The sequence below is a fragment of the Pollachius pollachius genome (assembly GCF_949987615.1).
Source record: "Pollachius pollachius genome assembly, chromosome: 10".
Lineage (NCBI taxonomy): Eukaryota > Metazoa > Chordata > Actinopteri > Gadiformes > Gadidae > Pollachius > Pollachius pollachius.
Genome location: NC_136943.1, coordinates 5,331,785 through 5,351,556, shown reverse-complemented (window position 1 = coordinate 5,351,556; position 19,772 = coordinate 5,331,785). Strand labels below are relative to the sequence as shown.

The 19,772-nt window shown below is 43.5% G+C and overlaps 5 protein-coding genes across 5 annotated transcripts in view; all 5 read left to right on the top strand.

Annotated features, from left to right (window-relative positions):
• LOC307081616 (protocadherin alpha-10-like) overlaps positions 1-19,772 on the top strand; it is a gene marked incomplete at both ends in the record, with an annotated part of 83,088 nt that overhangs the window by 40,815 nt on the left and 22,501 nt on the right. The window lies entirely within an intron of this gene.
• On the top strand, positions 184-2,562 carry LOC307081539 (protocadherin alpha-2-like; the record flags this gene model as incomplete). The annotated part of the gene is made up of 1 exon (XM_079744792.1): positions 184-2,562. One exon carries the CDS (start codon positions 184-186, stop codon positions 2,560-2,562), a length of 2,379 nt encoding a protein of 792 aa, XP_079600918.1.
• On the top strand, positions 3,188-9,109 carry LOC307081538 (protocadherin alpha-3-like; the record flags this gene model as incomplete). The annotated part of the gene is made up of 3 exons (XM_079744791.1): positions 3,188-5,479; positions 8,323-8,484; positions 9,092-9,109. The coding sequence occupies 3 exons, from the start codon at positions 3,188-3,190 to the stop codon at positions 9,107-9,109; spliced, it is 2,472 nt and encodes an 823-aa protein (XP_079600917.1).
• Positions 9,185-14,876, top strand: LOC307081537 (protocadherin alpha-8-like; the record flags this gene model as incomplete). Its single annotated transcript, XM_079744790.1, has 3 exons — positions 9,185-9,625; positions 12,480-14,366; positions 14,820-14,876. The coding sequence occupies 3 exons, from the start codon at positions 9,185-9,187 to the stop codon at positions 14,874-14,876; spliced, it is 2,385 nt and encodes a 794-aa protein (XP_079600916.1).
• Positions 15,054-17,825, top strand: LOC307081536 (protocadherin alpha-8-like; the record flags this gene model as incomplete). Its single annotated transcript, XM_079744789.1, has 2 exons — positions 15,054-17,458; positions 17,792-17,825. The coding sequence occupies 2 exons, from the start codon at positions 15,054-15,056 to the stop codon at positions 17,823-17,825; spliced, it is 2,439 nt and encodes an 812-aa protein (XP_079600915.1).

The following is a 19,772-nucleotide window of genomic DNA, read 5'->3' as shown; positions in this document are numbered from 1 at the left end:
GCTTCTAAATATATGTTGGATAATAGCCGAAACTGCTTTTCAAACTAGGATGGTGGCAAAGGATATTCTGTTTTTGGATAATACGTTTTAGATTACGTCGTCGTCTACATTTTTCTCGCAATGGAACAAAGAGGAGGGCGGACGTGGAGGGAGCGATGGCTTTGGCTTTCCTGTTTTTTCGCTATGGTTGCCTTTAGAAGCGTTTCTTTGGCTCAGATACGCTATTCCATCGCTGAGGAGGTTAAAGAAGGGACTGTTGTTGGACACATCGCTAAAGATTTAGGACTCGACAAGAGCACATTGAGAAACAGAGGCTATCGTATAGTCCAAGGCTCTAAGGAGCCCCTATTCCAGGTTAATCAAGACGATGGTATTTTGTACGTGAACCGGAAAATAGACAGGGAGGAGGTATGCGAGAGAAGCAAAGCCTGTGTAATTGAACTGAAAACTGCTCTGGAGAATCCGCTAGAGGTCCATTATGTAGCGGTGGAAGTGCTGGATGTGAACGACCACGCTCCCAGCTTCCCTGAAAATGAAAAATTGTTAGAGATTTTGGAATCTGCGCTACCAGGAGTTCGATTTCAGTTGCAGGCTGCGCGTGACGCCGACAGCGGATTATTATCTGTTCAGCAGTATAAAATAAGGCAGAATGAATATTTTCGTTTGGAGGTTAAAGATCGTGGCGAAAACCGTAAAACACCCATTTTAATTCTTCAAAAGCCACTTGATAGAGAATCAGTTAAAACCCATAACATCCTTCTGATTGCTACCGATGGAGGTAAACCTCCTAAGTCTGGTGAAATGCAAATTACAGTAGAAGTAGTGGATGTAAACGATAACCACCCGGTCTTTACCAAGGAATCTTACTCTGTGGAGCTGCTGGAAAACACTGCTATAGGCACTACTGTTATACAAGTAAATGCAACAGACCTGGATGAAGGTTCTAATGGTGAAGTTGTGTATTCGTTTGGTAATGATGTGGATGGAGAGGTCCAGGCATATTTCACCTTAAATTCATTAACTGGAGAACTAAAAGTGTCAGGAATAGTAGATTTTGAAGAGCGTAACAGATATGAGATTGACATCCAGGCATCAGACAAAGGGGCAGGTACTCTGACAACGGATAAAAGTGTGATTATAAATATCAATGACGTAAACGACAATGCACCTGAGATAGAAGTGACGTCATATTCCAAATCCCTTCCGGAAGATTCTAAGTTGGGGACAACAGTGGCTGTCATTACAGTGAAGGACTCAGACTCCGGTATCAACGGAAAGGTGCTATGTTTTATAAATCAGGATGTTCCGTTTACACTGAATCCATCTGTACAGAATAACATGTTCTCCATAATAACCAGAACACCTTTAGATCGAGAGAAACAACTGCAATACGATGTTACAATCATTGCTAAAGACGCAGGAGATCCATCCTTGTCCTCTGAAAAGACTATCCGGATCGATTTATCAGATGTGAACGACAACAGCCCCCAGTTTCAACTGAGTCCCTATACTTTCTATCTTACTGAGAACAATTCTCCTGGAGACTCCATATTCAAAGTGCAGGCCACTGATCAAGACGAAGGTGATAACGCGCTTATTTCCTACCATATCTTTAGGGGCGGAGACAATCTGTTAACTTCCTTTTTAAACATTAACCCTGTAAACGGAGATATTTCGGCTTTAAAGAGTTTTGACTTTGAAAAATTAAAAACGTTTAGATTCCACGTTGTGGCAACAGACTCTGGAAGTCCGTCTTTAAGCAGTAACGTTTCGGTGAACGTGTTTCTTCTGGATCAGAACGACAACCCTCCAGTTATCTTACATCCGGTCAGCTCTAACGGTTCTGCTGAAGGAGTAGAGGAGGTTCCTCGCAATGTTCCTGCAGGCCACCTGGTGACTAAAGTGAGAGCCTACGATGCTGATATAGGATACAACGGCTGGCTGTTATTCTCACTACAGGAAGTGAGTGACCACAGTCTCTTTGGTTTGGACCGCTATACTGGACGAATAAGAACACTGCGCTCATTCACCGAGACGGACGAGGCTCAACATAAACTGGTCATACTGGTCAAAGACAATGGGAACGTGTCACTCTCAGCAACAGCTACTGTGGTTGTCAAGCTGGTGGAGCCCACAGAGGCCATTTCAGCTTCTGATGTGAAAAGTGCAGTGACTGAAATTGGGGATAGTAGCGTGACATTTTATTTAATGATAACTCTGGCTTCAGTTTCAACTCTTTTTCTCATCAGTATTATTGTGTTGATTGCAATGCAGTGCTCTAAAACCACAGACGTATCCTCCAAGTATTTACCAGAAACAAACTATGACGGAACTCTGTGTCACAGCATCCAGTACAGATCTGGAGAGAAACGCTACATGTTAGTTGGACCCAGAATGAGTATAGGATCTACTATAGTCCCGGGGAGCAATGGAAACACTCTAGTGGTCCCTGACAGGAGGAGTACATCTGCGGAGGTAAGAAATGACAATCACACACATTTATTGAGTCTGATACTCCCCTTACAGTTTGGTCGACGTTATCATCCATCATTTGTCATTTAATTTCAGCCGCAATCAAAGTCAATTCCATGTTACTTATTTTCGTTCTCGTGGAATCTCCCAGAAGAATCAACGCTGTCCATGGTTCTGAAAAATAAATGTTTGATTGTGAATAACTTGATGGGTCCTGCTACTATCATGCAATTAGAACATTTGCACATCGTCCATTTCTACATATTTCATTGATTACTTTCAATTACAAAAAAACATTTTAAAAGAGTTTGAGTCAATTAACAGGTTTTGTTTCTTTATAATTCCATGCATTTTTGCAAAAGTCTATACCCTGCAATAACATTGAGCATCACGTGGTGTCAGTAAGAAGCCGGAAAACGGTTCTGCAGCGTGTTGGCCAACGCTGATAAGCCCATCCTCGTTCAAAGCGAGATTTTGAAGTGCAGTAAACCATTGTGCGTTTCGGTATTTGATGAATAACAGGATCTCCACGGCTTCTAAATATTTGTTGGATTAAAGCTTATACTTTTTTCATCCCACGATGGTGGCAAAGGGTATTCTGTTGGCGGAATACATATTTTAGATTTACGCTGTCGTCTACATTTCATTCGCAATGGAACAAAGAGGACGGCGGACGTGGAGGGAGCGATGGCTTTGGCTTTCCTGTTTTTTTGCAATGGTTGCTTTTAGAAGCGTTTCTTTGGCTCAGATACGATATTCCATCGCTGAGGAGGTTAAAGAAGGAACTGTTGTTGGACACATCGCTAAGGATTTAGGACTCGACACGAGCACATTGAGAAACAGAGGCTATCGTATTGTCCACGGCTCGACGGAGCCCCTATTCCAGGTTAATCAAGACGATGGCGTTCTGTATGTGAATCGGAAAATAGACAGGGAGGAGGTATGCGAGAGAAGCAAAGCCTGTGTAATAGATCTGAAAACTGTTCTAGAGAACCCGCTAGAGGTCCATTATGTAGCGGTGGAAGTGTTGGACAAGAACGACAACGCGCCCATCTTCCCCGAAAACGAAAAAAAAATCGAGATTTCTGAATCTGCGTTACCAGGAGCTCGATTTCAAATACACGCCGCGCACGATGGGGACAGTGGATTATTATCTGTTCAGCAGTATAAGTTGAGCCCTAATGAACATTTTCGCTTGGAAGTTAAAGATCGTGGTGAAGATAGGAAGACGCCAATTTTAATCCTCCAAAAGTTACTAGATAGAGAATCAGTTAAAACACATAATTTACTTTTGACTGCTATAGACGGAGGTAAACCCCCAAAGTTGGGAGAAATGAAAATAACAGTAGTAGTAGTTGATGTTAATGATAATCACCCCGTCTTCACCAAGGACTCTTACTCTGCGCAGCTGCAGGAAAACACTGCTATAGGAACCACTATTATACAAGTTAATGCAACGGATCTGGATGATGGTGCTAATGGAGAGGTTGTGTATTCATTCAGTGATGATGTGCACGGAAAAGTCAGGGAATATTTTGAATTAAATACAATAACAGGGGAATTAAAAGTTTGCGGAATCTTAGATTTTGAAGAGCGTAACAGATATGAGATTGACATCCAGGCATCAGACAAAGGGGCAGTTGCATTTACAACTGATAAAAGTGTGATTATTAATATAATTGATGTGAACGACAACGCACCCGAGATAGAAGTAATGTCATATTCCAAATCCCTTCCAGAAGATTCAAAGTCAGGGACAACAGTGGCTGTAATTACAGTAAAGGACTCAGACTCCGGTATCAACGGAAAGGTGCTATGTTTTATAAACCAAGATGTTCCGTTTACACTGACTCCATCCGTGCAGAATAACATGTTCTCCGTAGTTACTAAAACAGCTTTAGATCGAGAGAAACAACCATATTACGATGTAACAATCATCGCTAAAGATGCAGGTGAGCCATCCTTGTCCTCTGAAAAGACTATCCAGATCGTAATATCTGATGTGAACGACAACAGCCCCCAGTTTCAACTGAGTCCCTATACTTTCTATCTTACTGAGAACAATTCTCCTGGAGACTCCATATTCAAAGTACAGGCGACTGATCAAGACGAAGGGAATAATGCGCTTATTTCCTACCATATATTTAGGGGCGGAGACAATCTGTTATCTTCCTTTCTAAACATTAACCCTGTAAACGGAGACATCTCGGCTTTAAAGAGTTTTGACTTTGAAAAATTCAAAACTTTTAGATTCAACGTTTTGGCAACAGACTCTGGAAGTCCGTCTTTAAGCAGCAACGTTTCGGTGAACGTGTTTCTTCTGGATCAGAACGACAACCCTCCAGTTATCTTACATCCGGTCAGCTCTAACGGTTCTGCTGAGGGGGTAGAGGATGTTCCTCGCAATGTTCCTGCAGGCCACCTGGTGACTAAAGTGAGAGCCTACGATGTTGATATAGGATATAACGGCTGGCTGTTATTCTCACTACAGGAAGTGAGTGACCACAGTCTCTTTGGTTTGGACCGCTATACTGGACGGATAAGAACACTGCGCTCATTCACAGAGGCGGACGAGGCTCAACATAAACTGGTCATACTGGTCAAAGACAATGGGAACGTGTCACTCTCAGCAACAGCTACTGTGGTTGTCAAGCTGGTGGAGCCCAAAGAGGCCATTTCAGCTTCTGATGTGAATAGTGCAGTGACTGACATTGGGGATAGCGGCCTGACATTTTATTTAGTGATAACTCTGGCTTCAGTTTCAACTCTTTTCCTCATCAGTATTATTGTGCTGATTGCAATGCAGTGCTCTAAAACCACGGACGTATCCTCCAAGTATTTACCAGAAACAAACTACGATGGAACTCTTTGTCACAGCATCCAGTACAGATCTGGAGAGAAACGCTACATGTTAGTTGGACCCAGAATGAGTATAGGATCTACTATAGTCCCGGGGAGCAATGGGAACACTCTAGTGGTCCCTGACAGGAGGAGTACCTCTGCTGAGGTAAGAAACGACGATTACACTGTATTGTGTCAGGTTCTCACCTAACAGTTTGGTCGACTGTGTATTCCTCCATTAGTTATTTTTTTTCAGCCGAAATCAATGTTTTTTTCTAGTTACTTGCTATATTTATTTTCGTTCTCGTGGAAACTGCCAGAAAAATCAAAGCTGTACGTGGTGCTGAAAAATACATAACTTATCAATCATTATTTGATAAATGCAAATAATAAGCGAATAAAGCATTTGCAGGTTATCCATTTTCTAATTTAAAGTATACATTATTATAAGAACAATAGTTGATATGAGTTTGAGTTGTTTTAACATATTTTGTTTCATTATAATTCAATTCATTTTGTAAAAATCTACGACCTGTAGTAACATTAAGCATCACGTGGTGTCAGTAGGAAGCCGGATAACGGTTTTGCAGCGTGTTGCCCACAGCTGATAAGCCCATCCTTGTTCACGTCAAGGTTTTGGATTGCGCTACACCATTGTGCGATTGCGGCGTTTGAGGAATAACTAGGCTCCGCCCGGATTCTAAATATTTGTTTGATAATAGTCTTTATTTTTTCCAAACTATGATGATGGCAAAGGATATACTGGCTGTGGATTATATGCTATAGATTGACGTTGTCGTCTACATTTCTCTCGCAATGGAACAAAGAGGACGGCGGACGTGGAGGGAGCGATGGCTTTGGCTTTCCTGTTTTTTCGCTATGGTTGCCTTTAGAAGCGTTTCTTTGGCTCAGATACGTTATTCAATCGCTGAGGAGGTTAAAGAAGGGACTGTTGTTGGACACATCGCTAAGGATTTGGGACTCGACAAGAGCACATTGAGAAACAGAGGCTATCGTATTGTCCACGGCTCGACGGAGCCACTATTCCAGGTTAACCAAGACGATGGCATTTTGTATGTGAACCGGAAAATAGACAGGGAGGAGGTATGCGAGAGAAGCAAAGCCTGTGTAATAGAACTGAAGACTTTTCTGGAGAACCCGTTAGAGGTCCATTATGTAGCGGTGGAAGTGGTAGATGTGAACGACCACGCTCCCAGCTTCCCTGAAATGGAAAAAACGTTCGAGATTTCCGAATCTGTGTTACCAGGAGCGCGATTTCTCTTACAAGGTGCGCAGGATTCTGACAGTGGCTTATTATCTGTTCAGCAGTATAAAATAAGTCATAATGAATACTTTCGTTTAGAGGTGAAAGATCGCGGGGAAAACCGGAAGACTCCAATTTTAATTATCCAAAAGCCACTGGACAGAGAATCAGTTAAAACCCATAATTTACTTCTGACCGCGACTGATGGTGGTAAACCTCCTAAGTCTGGCGAAATGAAAATTGCTATTCATGTATCCGACGTCAATGATAACCCACCTGTCTTCACTAAGGATTCATATGCCTTACAAATAAATGAAAATACCGTGATTGGTACTACTATTATACAAGTGAATGCAACAGATCCCGATGAAGGTTTAAATAGCGAGGTTGTGTATTCGTTTGGTAATGACGTCGATGGAGAGGCACGTTCACATTTTAACTTGAATCCATCAACAGGGGAAATAACGGTGGTAGAGATGTTGGATTTTGAGGAGCGTAACAGATATGAGATTGACATACAGGCATCAGACAAAGGGGCAGCTACACTGACAACAGACAAAAGTGTCATTATTAATATTATTGACGTCAACGACAATGCACCTGGGATAGAAGTAAATTCATATTCCAAAGCCCTTCCGGAAAATTCCAAGTCAGGGACAACAGTGGCTGTCATTACAGTAAAGGACTCAGACTCCGGTATCAACGGAAAGGTGCTATGTTTTATAAACCAAGATGTTCCGTTTACACTGACTCCATCTGTTCAGAATAACATGTTCTCCGTAGTAACCAAAACACATTTAGATCGAGAGAAACATTCTCAATACGATGTTACAATCATCGCTAAAGACGCAGGAGAGCCATCACTGTCCTCTGAAACGACTATCCGGATAGATATATCAGATGTGAACGACAACCGCCCCCAGTTTCTTCTGAGTCCCTATACTTTCTATCTTACTGAGAACAATTCTCCTGGAGACTCCATATTCAAAGTGCAGGCCACTGATCAAGACGAAGGGGATAACGCGCTTATTTCCTACCATATCTTTAGGGGCGGAGACAATCTGTTATCTTCCTTTTTAAACATTAACCCTGTAAATGGAGATATCTCGGCTTTAAAGAGTTTTGACTTTGAAAAATTGAAAACGTTTAGATTCCACGTTATGGCAAGAGACTCTGGAAGTCCGTCTTTAAGCAGTAACGTTTCGGTGAACGTGTTTCTTCTGGATCAGAACGACAACCCTCCAGTTATCTTACATCCGGTCAGCTCTAACGGTTCTGCTGAAGGAGTAGAGGAGGTTCCTCGCAATGTTCCTGCAGGCCACCTGGTGACTAAAGTGAGAGCCTACGATGCTGATATAGGATACAATGGCTGGCTGTTATTCTCACTACAGGAAGTGAGTGACCACAGTCTCTTTGGTTTGGACCGCTATACTGGACGGATAAGAACATTGCGCTCATTCACAGAGACAGACGAGGCTCAACATAAACTGTTCATACTGGTCAAAGACAATGGGAACGTGTCCCTCTCAGCAACAGCTACTGTGGTTGTCAAGCTGGTGGAGCCCAAAGAGGCCATTTCAGCTTCTGATGTGAAAAGTGCAGCGACTGACATTGGGGATAGTGGAGTGACATTTTATTTAATGATTACTCTGGCTTCAGTTTCAACTCTTTTTCTCATCAGTATTATTGTGCTGATTGCAATGCAGTGCTCTAAAACCACGGACGTATCCACCAAGTATTTACCAGAAACAAACTATGATGGAACTCTGTGTCACAGCATCCAGTACAGATCTGGAGAGAAACGCTACATGTTAGTTGGACCCAGAGTGAGTATTGGATCTACTATAGTCCCGGGTAGCAATGGGAACACTCTCGTGGTCCCTGACAGGAGGAGTACATCCGCGGAGGTAAGAAACGACAGTCGCACATTTTTTGAGTCCCTAACACTTTGGTCGACTGTATGATCCATGATTTGTCATTCAGCCTTATTCAAAGTAAATGACAATTTAGTTCCTTCATTTATTTTTGCCCTTGTGAAAATTCGCAGACAAATGTACCCTTTCCGAGGTGCTGAAAACTCTTTGACAATTATTAATATGATCGTCATGCAACTATTGTGGCACTATGACATGTGCATCATATCAATTTTCCAAATATTTTAAAGGATATATTATTTTGAGAAAAAATATTTAAATCAGTTTCAGTTGTTTTAAAAAACGTTTTGTTTCATTAGAATTTGATACACTTTGTAAAAGTCTTTGCCCTTCAATAACATAGAGCATCACATGGTGTCAGTAAGAAGCCGGATGACAGTAAGGCAGCGTGTTGGCCACAGCTGATAAGCCCATCCTTGTTCACGTCAAGATTTTGGAGTGCGCTCAAATATTGTGCGGGAGTGGCGTTAGAGTAATAACTACGATCCGCACTGCTTATAAATATTTGTTGGATAATATCCCATACATTTTTTATACTGGGATGGTGACAAAGGATATTCTTGTGGAATGTATTTTTTAGATTGACGTTGTCGTCTAAATTTCTCTCGCAATGGAACAAAGAGGACGGCGGACGTGGAGGGAGCGATGGCTTTGGCTTTCTTGTTTCTTCGCTATGGGTGCCTTTAGAAGCGTTTCTTTCGCTCAGATACGATATTCCATCGCTGAAGAGGTTAAAGAAGGGACTGTTGTTGGACACATCGCTAAAGATTTAGGACTCGACAAGACCACATTGAGGGACAGAGGCTATCGTATTGTCCACGGCTCGACGGAGCCCCTATTCCAGGTTAATCAAGACGATGGCATTTTGTATGTGAACCGGAAAATAGACAGGGAGGAGGTATGCGAGAGAAGCAAAGCCTGTGTAATAGAACTGAAAACATTTCTGGAGAACCCGCTAGAGGTCCATTATGTAGCGGTGGAAGTTCTGGATGTGAACGACCATGCTCCCAGCTTCCCCGAAAATGAAAAAATGTTAGAGATTTCTGAATCTGCGTTACCAGGGGCGCGTTTTCAGTTGCAAGCTGCGCGTGACGCCGACAGCGGATTATTATCTGTTCAGCAGTATACGATAAGTCAGAGTGGACATTTTCGTTTGGAGACAAAAGATCGTGGCGAAAACCGTAAAACACCCATTTTAATAATTCAAAAGTCACTTGATAGAGAATCAGTTAAAACTCATAATTTACTACTGACTGCTATCGATGGAGGTAAACCTCCAAAGTCTGGTCAAATGAAAATATCAGTGGTCGTAGTTGATGTGAACGATAACCATCCAGTCTTTACCAAGGAGTCTTACTCTGTGCAGCTGCAGGAAAACACCGCCATAGGCACTACTATTACACAAGTTAATGCAACCGACCTGGATGATAGTGCTAATGGAGAAGTTGTGTATTCATTCGGTAATGATGTTGATAGAGAAGTGCAGGAACATTTTGAATTAAATTCATTAAATGGAGAATTGACAGTGTCAGGAATCTTAGACTTTGAAGAGCGTAACATATATGAGATTGACATCCAAGCATCAGACAAAGGGCCAACACCATTAACAAGTGACAAGAGTGTCATAATTAATATCATTGATGTCAACGACAACGCACCTGAGATAGAAGTAAATTCATATTCAAAAGCCCTTCCAGAAGATTCCAAGTCAGGGACAACAGTGGCTGTCATTACAGTAAAGGACTCAGACTCCGGTATCAACGGAAAGGTGCTATGTTTTATAAACCAAGATGTTCCGTTTACACTGAGTCCATCTGTACAGAATAACATGTTCTCCGTAGTAACCAAAACACCTTTAGATCGAGAGAAACAATCTCAATACGACGTTACAATCATCGCTAAAGACGCAGGGGAGCCATCCTTGTCCTCTGAAAAGACTATCCGGATCGATATATCAGATGTGAACGACAACAGCCCCCAGTTTCTACTGAGTCCCTATACTTTCTATCTTACTGAGAACAATTCTCCTGGAGACTCCATATTCAAAGTGCAGGCCACTGATCAAGACGAAGGGGATAACGCGCTTATTTCCTACCATATCTTTAGGGGCGGAGACAATCTTTTATCTTCCATTTTAAACATTAACACTGTAAATGGAGATGTCTCGGCTTTGAAGAGTTTTGATTTTGAAAAATTAAAAACGTTTAGATTCCACGTTGTGGCGACAGACTCTGGAAGTCCGTCTTTAAGCAGTAACGTTTCGGTGAACGTGTTTCTTCTGGACCAGAACGACAACCCTCCAGTTATCTTACATCCGGTCAGCTCTAACGGTTCTGCTGAAGGAGTAGAGGAGGTTCCTCGCAATGTTCCTGCAGGCCACCTGGTGACTAAAGTGAGAGCCTACGATGCTGATATAGGATACAACGGCTGGTTGTTATTCTCACTACAGGAAGTGAGTGACCACAGTCTCTTTGGTTTGGACCGCTATACTGGACGGATAAGAACACTGCGCTCATTCACAGGGACAGACGAGGCTCAACATAAACTGGTCGTACTGGTCAAAGACAATGGGAACGTATCGCTCTCAGCAACAGTGACTGTGGTTGTCAAGCTGGTGGAGCCCAAAGAGGCCATTTCAGCTACTGATGTGAAAAGTGCAGCGACTGACATTGGGGATAGTGGAGTGACATTTTATTTAATGATAACTCTGACTTCAGTTTCAACTCTTTTTCTCATCAGTATTGTTGTGCTGATTGCAATGCAGTGCTCTAAAACCACGGACGTTTCCTCCAAGTATTTACCAGAAACTAACTATGACGGAACTCTGTGTCACAGCATCCAGTACAGATCTGGAGAGAAACGCTACATGTTAGTTGGACCCAGAATGAGTATAGGATCTACTATAGTCCCGGGGAGCAATGGGAACACTCTAGTGGTCCCTGACAGGAGGAGCACATCTGTTGAGGTAAGATTGCTGACCTGTGATTTTAAATCAATATTTCAAACGTACGTATTGGATTGATTTTCATTTGTGGCTCATTTTTGCACGGTGACAGTCTTGGTTTCTCTCTCAATGTTCGTCAACGCTTGACGTCTTAATGACTTAAAGCCGCTGTCCGTGGTACTGAAGTAAGACGTGCAACTACTATCTATTCAGGTCCACAAATTTGATAATTTGTTAAACACAATAAGACGAGTAGTGGAGAGGCTCATTGTACTTTATATTATTCACCAAAGGGTCGCATGGTGTCACTGTACAAGAGGAGGGGCGACGCCAGCATTCATTCCAGTCGTTGAATTGTGCGCCCACCCCTTAAAAGGCGTATTGTTTCGATGAGGGCAGAATGATATCTGATAGTACGAGCAACAGTAGGACTATAATCTTACATTTTACCGTTTGTTGAGCATATTCATTTTCACGTGTATGGCTATATGGACCACAACAGCGGCTAATATTCTATTGAAGGAGTTTGTGCCGTCTGTCCGTCATGGAACAAAGAAAGCGCGAGCTGTGGATTGCCTTCGTGTTTACGGTGATTATTTTGTGGAGTACGACATCGGCACAAATACGATATTCCATTTCTGAGGAAGTGAATGAAGGAACTGTCGTTGGGAATGTGGCCAAGGATTTAGGGCTGGATAAGAGCACATTAAAAGAAAGGAAATATCGCATCGTTTCTGGTTCTTCCGATCCACTTTTCTACGTGAATCAAGTCGATGGCGTTTTGTATGTGAATCGCAAGATCGACAGGGAAGAGGTATGCGAGAGGACTAGTGCGTGTTTAATCAATCTGAAAACGGTGCTCGAGAATCCACTGGAGGTGCATTATGTTGGGGTGGAGGTGGTGGATGTGAACGACCATTCGCCAAGCTTTCCAGAGAAAGAGAAAACGTTAGAGATTTCCGAGTCTGTTCTACCTGGAGCGCGCTTTCAGCTGCAGGCGTCACGGGATCCAGACGGTGGTCAGTTTTCTGTCGAAAAATATAAACTGAGCCATAATGATCATTTCCGTTTGGAAGTGAAAGATAAGGGAGAAGATGGCAAAATACCAATATTAGTTTTACAAAAGTCGTTAGATAGAGAAGTGGAAATAAGTCATGCATTGTTGCTGACCGCTTTGGACGGGGGAAAACCACCGAAATCTGGTGAAATGAGAATTCGAGTGGATGTACTGGATGTCAATGACAATACCCCGGTTTTTTCTAAAGATGTTTATTCGGTGCTTCTCAATGAAAACGCGCCGATCGGCAGTACAGTAATTCAAGTAAATGCAAGTGATTTAGATGACGGTCCAAACGGAGAGGTAATTTATTCATTTGGAAACAGTGTGAATAACAGACTATTCAAGCTCTTTGATATTAATCAGCTAACAGGTGAAATAATTGTAAAAGGCCTCATTGACTATGAACACAAGGACAAATATGAAATTGAAATACAAGCATCGGATAAAGGGCTTGCGCCCCTCACCTCAGAGAAGAGCGTCATTATTAAAATAGTTGACGTAAACGACAATGCGCCAGAGATTGAGGTGACATCATTCTCCAGCGCCATTGCTGAGGATTCCAGGCCGGGGACCACAGTCGCCCTCATAAGTGTGATTGATTCTGACTCCGGCCTCAACGGGAAAGTGACTTGTTCCATTAGAGAAATTACCCCTTTCACCTTATCCCCCTCCTTAGAAGAAAACATGTATTCGTTAGTGACCAAGTCGCTGCTCGATAGAGAGAAGCAGGCACATTACGACCTAACGATAGTCGCAAGGGATGCGGGCAAGCCTGCCCTATCATCCGAAAAGTCAATGAGCGTTGTCGTGTCGGATGTGAATGACAACAGTCCAGAGTTCTCACGGAGTCCGTATACGTTTTATCTAACTGAGAATAACGGCCCGGGCGCTTCCATATTCAACGTAGGGGCCATTGATCGAGACGAGAACGAAAACGCAGCAATTTCATTTCACATCGGGAGGGCAGGCCGTGAAGACGATAAGCTGGTGTCTTTTCTAAATATAAATTCGCAAAATGGGGATGTTTCGGCATTAAAAAGCTTTGATTTCGAAACGTCGAAGACATTTAACTTTCAAGTTATTGCAACAGATTCTGGAAGGCCGCCACTGAGTAGCAACGTCACCGTTAATGTGTGCATCCTGGACCAGAACGACAACACTCCCGTCATCCTGTATCCCCCCAGTACTAACGGCACAAGCGAGGGGGAGGTGGAGATTCCCCGTAACGTCCACACGGGTCACCTGGTGACTAAAGTGAGAGCCTACGATGCTGATATAGGGTACAATGGCTGGCTATTATTCTCACTACAGGAAGTGCGTGACCACAGTCTCTTTGGTTTGGACCGCTATACTGGACGGATAAGAACACTGCGCTCATTCACAGAGACAGACGAGGCTCAACATAAACTGGTGATACTGGTCAAAGACAATGGGAACGTGTCACTCTCAGCAACAGCTACTGTGGTTGTCAAGCTCGTGGAGCCCAAAGATGCCATTTCAGCTTCTGATGTGAAAAGTTCAGCTACGATTGATAACGACAATAATCTATCGTTTTATCTCATAATAACATTGGGCTCAGTTTCTGTGCTTTTTATCCTCAGTATTATCGTACTGATAGCCATGCAGTGCTCGAAATCTACAGACTGCTCTTCAAAGTTTATACAAGAGCCGAACTATGATGGAACTCTGTGTCACAGCATCCAGTACAGATCTGGAGAGAAACGCTACATGTTAGTTGGACCCAGAATGAGTATAGGATCTGCTATAGTCCCGGGGAGCAATGGGAACACTCTCGTGGTCCCTGACAGGAGGAGTACATCTACAGAGGTAAGAACATTAATGGCGATGCGTGTGTGTGTGTGTGTGTGTGTGTGTGTGTGTGTGTGTGTAGGTGTGTGTGTGTGTGTGTGTGTGTGTGTGTGTGTGTGTGTGTGTGTGTGTGTGTGTGTGTGTGTGTGTGTATGCGCTCGTGTACGTGTGTGTGTGTGTGTGTGTGTGTGTGTGTGTGTGTGTCATTGCTCGTCGTATGGTATAATAGTTAATTTGGGGCACCCTCAAGAGTTACCTTCAATAAACAAAGAATACTCAAGCAAATATATGAAGAAATGAATACCCTATACCCACCGACCAGGTAGCGTAACCAGGCACTGGACATAAAAAATATAATAATGGCAGGGCATCGTTCCATCGGTCTTATTCGCGCGTAAAATGTGTGACAGACACCTGTATCGTGCAATGAAACGGGAGATCGCGTGATGTCAGCGCGCATGTGCCATGACGTTTTTGTACCCATTGCATCAATAGGACTATATCAAAGTAGAACCCTGGCCAGTCAGTATCGTGCCTCATGTCTACAGTTAAAGCTGAGTTTGAGTTGTAGGAGTACAGTCACATTAAGGACAACATCTATTGGCGTTCCTCAGGACATACACGCGTTGTGTATCTGGACTATATGATGGATTTTTGTTTAGATTGTGTGGGGTTTTAACATAGCCTACGAAGCATTTGTTCGTGTGGATGATTCCTTATTTCAGCAGCATGGCAATATCGCGACACCAAGCATGGCGGGAGCAACTCGCCACGATTATCGCTGTATTCGTTCTGTTCTGGAACGTCACCTCCGGACAAATCAGATATTCCATCACCGAAGAACTCAAGGGGGGCACGCTGGTTGGTAACGTAGCGAAGGACCTAGGGCTGGATGTCAGTTCGTTAAAGGTCCGGGGTTTTCGTATCGCGTCTGGCCCCAACGACGCCTTGTTTCAGCTAAACCAGAATGGTGGTGTTTTATATACCAACAAACAAATAGACCGGGAAGAGGTGTGCGGAAGAAGCAATACGTGTGTGATCAACTTAAAAACCGTGCTTGAGAACCCACTGGAGATCCATTATGTCACAGTTGAGGTGCTAGATGTGAACGACCACAGCCCCAGCTTTCCAGAGAAGGAAACGCTGTTGGAGATTTTCGAGTCGGCCTTACCGGGGGAACGATTTCAACTGCGCCCTGCGCGAGATCCAGACAGCGGTTTGAATTCAATCCATCAATACAAACTCAGCCAGAATGATCATTTTCGTTTAGAGGTTAAGGATAGGGGCAACGATGGTAAAATTCCCGTTTTGCATTTACACAAATCGCTTGATAGAGAAACTGCCAGACGTCATCAATTAACGCTGTCTGCCAGCGATGGAGGAAAACCTCCACGTTCAGGGTCCACAGTAATATTTGTAGAAGTTTTGGATGCAAATGACAATATGCCAGTGTTCACTAAAGAATCATATTCAGCCATGCTAAAGGAAAATTCACCTATTGGCACAACAGTGATTCATGTGAACGCCACGGATTTCGACGACGGTCTGAACGGAGAGGTATTCTATTCACTAGGAAACAATGTCAACAGCAAATTGCTGGAGCTTTTCGACATAAACACCAATACAGGCGAAGTAACTGTGAAGGGCTTGATCGATTTCGAACAAACGGATCGTTATGAGATCGATATCAGGGCATCGGACAGGGGGGTCATTCCTTTAAAAGCAGACACGAGCGTCGTCATAAAGGTTGTTGACGTAAACGACAACACACCTGAAATAGAGGTAACCTCTTTTTTAAACGCCATTCCAGAGGATTCTAAAACCGGAACTACCGTCGCACTCATCACACTCAGTGACTTGGATTCTGGTTTAAACGGGAAAGTCCTCTGCTCGATAAAAGAGAACGTGCCTTTCACGTTAACGCCCTCCTTACAGGATAACATGTATTCCGTCGTCACCAAATCGTTGCTGGACAGAGAGCATCAGTCTTATTATGAGGTCACAGTGGTGGTAAAAGACGGTGGTTCTCCCGCGCTCTCCTCCCTGAAGACCATAGCCATCGTTGTGTCTGACGTCAACGATAACGGCCCTGTGTTTTCACACAGCCCGTACACATTTTACATGAGTGAGAACAATGCTCCGGGCGCCGCTATATTCTCGGTGATGGCCTCAGACCGAGATAAAGGTGATAATGCTGTGGTCTCCTATCATATTCCAAGAGAGGGAAGAGATGAAAACAAACTTGCATCCTATCTTAATATCAACCATGAGACTGGAGAGATATTGGCAGTGAAAAGTTTTGACTTTGAAAAATTGAAAACGTTTAGATTCCACGTTGTGGCAGCAGACTCTGGAAGTCCGTCTTTAAGCAGTAACGTGTCAGTGAACGTGTTTCTTCTGGACCAGAACGACAACCCTCCAGTTATATTACATCCGGTCAGCTCTAACGGTTCTGCTGAAGGAGTAGAGGAGGTTCCTCGCAATGTTCCTGCAGGCCACCTGGTGACTAAAGTGAGAGCCTACGATGCTGATATAGGATACAACGGCTGGCTGTTATTTTCCCTACAGGAAGTGAGTGACCACAGTCTCTTTAGTTTGGACCGCTATACTGGACGGATAAGAACACTGCGCTCATTCACAGAGACGGACGAGGCTCAACATAAACTGGTCATACTGGTCAAAGACAATGGGAACGTGTCACTCTCAGCAACAGCTACTGTGGTCGTCAAGCTGGTGGAGCCCAAAGAGGCCATTTCAGCTTCTGATGTGAAAAGTGCAGCGACTGACATTGGGGATAGTGGCGTGACATTTTATTTAATGATAACTCTGGCTTCAGTTTCAACTCTTTTCCTCATCAGTATTATTGTGCTGATTGCAATGCAGTGCTCTAAAACCACGGACGTATCCTCAAAGTATTTACCAGAAACAAACTATGATGGAACTCTGTGTCACAGCATCCAGTACAGATCTGGAGAGAAACGCTACATGTTAGTTGGACCCAGAATGAGTATAGGATCTACTATAGTCCCGGGGAGCAATGGGAACACTCTGGTTCTCCCTGATAGAAGGTCTGCAGCTGGAGAGGTAAGACAAGGCCACTCAGAATGTCTGAACACAATTGTCCCAGCAGTTGGGTTAGTCTGAATATTAATTATCTGATTCATTTGTGCAATGATTGGGTTGAAACCTGAATACAGGTTTTGTTATTCTTGTGTCTTGATATGTTAAAACAAGTCAACCAAGTCTTAATTTACATACCACTGTTTCAAACTCAAATAAATAAATGTCCTGTGGAGAATGGCAGAATATATATATATATATATATATATATATATATATATATATATATATATATATATGGGGGGTTTTATTACCACATTTAGTGTCCACTCACAGGCCTTATGAATGACCTGCTGAGCTGTCTTCAGGCTGTGTACTGGTTAGCTCTCTGTGTTTCTGGTTCCCAGCCTGGCAAAGACCACACTGGGGCACTGTCACTAAGTGAGGCGTTATCTGATGGGGCGGTTCTGTGTGCTCTCCCGGGGCTCTCATATAGGTCTCCTCCTGGTTCATGTACCCCTCCTGGGTTAAAGGAGGTGACATGGTGAAAGCAGTGACTACCATCCTCCATGTAGAACATAGTGATGCTTCCAAGCTCACTTCTGAACTACTGAGGAAAATAGATGTCATTAACGAGCCATTGATAATAACAAACACCGTGTTACGTATCATCACATTTATTGTGATCACTATTGATCCCTATTCAAACCCATTTGCTTGTTATGATAGTGTATCTTTTTATTTCATGTTGTCTCTTTGCCTTTGTGTTGTTTCAAGTTTGTAGGACTAAGTCTTGATGTCACTAGGGGTCTGGGTGTTGTAATAAATGAAGTGAAAGTGAGCAGCTACAGATAATATCCAGTAACCTGAGCTGACAGTGCTCTCGTGCTTTGGGCTGATGGACTGTAGATGAGACCTGCATCCATGTTCTCTCTCTCTCTCTCTCTCTACTAGTATAGTAGATTGCTCTTATACCATCCATACACTAGTAGAGTGGATTGCTCTACTTCTCTCTTACCAGTCCATACAGTAGTGCAGTGGATTGCTCTACCACTCTATCTGTGCATTGGATCTCTCGACTACTGTACAACCAGTCTATACACTAGTGCAGTGCAGCGATATGTTATTTATTTATTTATTTCATTGCCACATCTGTTCTCTCCCTTCCTTTGTCTCTGCTCTGGTGTTGCAGTGTTGGCATTTCCTGAGAGAGCCTTTGACTCCTGCTTGGTTGAGCCCCGACTTGTACCGATAATGTGCATGAGCATTATAATTGGCAGAACAGGCCTCTATTTGTTGTTCCCTTTAAGCCTCCCTTCGTACTTCATTAAGATAATAAACCATTCAACTGAACATCGAAGGCAGACCCCTCTGAATAACTGTGCTCCCCCTGCATTATGTGCACAGCACATTTGAATGGATGCAGCGTGTTGCCTATAGCAACACACCGGCGTATCCCCCTCTATAAATGCGCTGGTTTCCATTGTAGGCGCGTGCTGCCAGCGGTCCTAGCAACAGCCACAGAGAGAGGCGGGGAGGGAGGGAGGAACGGATGGAGAGATCAGCCGAGAGTGGGGGGAGGGGATGTCTTTGCCATGGCTCCTGTGTAGCCGTTTCACAGGATTTCGTTAAAAATTGTAGCTATTGGAAAATGACACATGGGGTGTCATTCTGTCAGTGAAGTCCTCATCCCAAGTCGTCCAACAGATGGAGCAGACATATATAGTAGGCGAGAGAAAACACGCTTGAGCTGAGCTCCTAATGAGATTCATTTCACACTCCTATCGATTGTCTATTCCCCTCAACATCTGGGTCACCCGCTCACTGCTTGCCTATGAGAAAACCTAACAGAGAATAGTGTGCAACATCGTCCTATTGTCTTTCACTCCTTCCCTCTTCATAGATGGCTCATAGCAGGATGCGGGGATTGTGTCTGAAGTGTATGCCTGATCCCGGAGACATAGGGCTACTATGCTAGCTGGAGAGAGATAAGCCAATGATGAACTAAATACAAAACCACAAACCCTTCTATCGATCTCTGCAATGTTGTTCAGAACCACAGTGTGCTAATCCGTCACACTGTTTTGTGTGACAGATTGTGTGAGAGAGTGCGTGCGTGTGTGCAAAGCTGTGTCAAAGCTGCCCTCGGACAGCCGACCAGTCCATATGAGATCCACTGCAGTGATTAAACAATCGCATTAAAGCTAACAAGTCATGTTGGGCCCTGAGTGGATCGTGTTCTTCTGTCCACTCTCCGTTCCGACTCTCTCTACCTGACTCATGTACCTACTCTACCTAGCTTTGTGTTAGCACTCTCTAGAATGCTTGGTTGCTTTTTTTTTCTTCTGCTCTTTGACACATGCAGTAGGCATATTGAGTGAGGCGTTG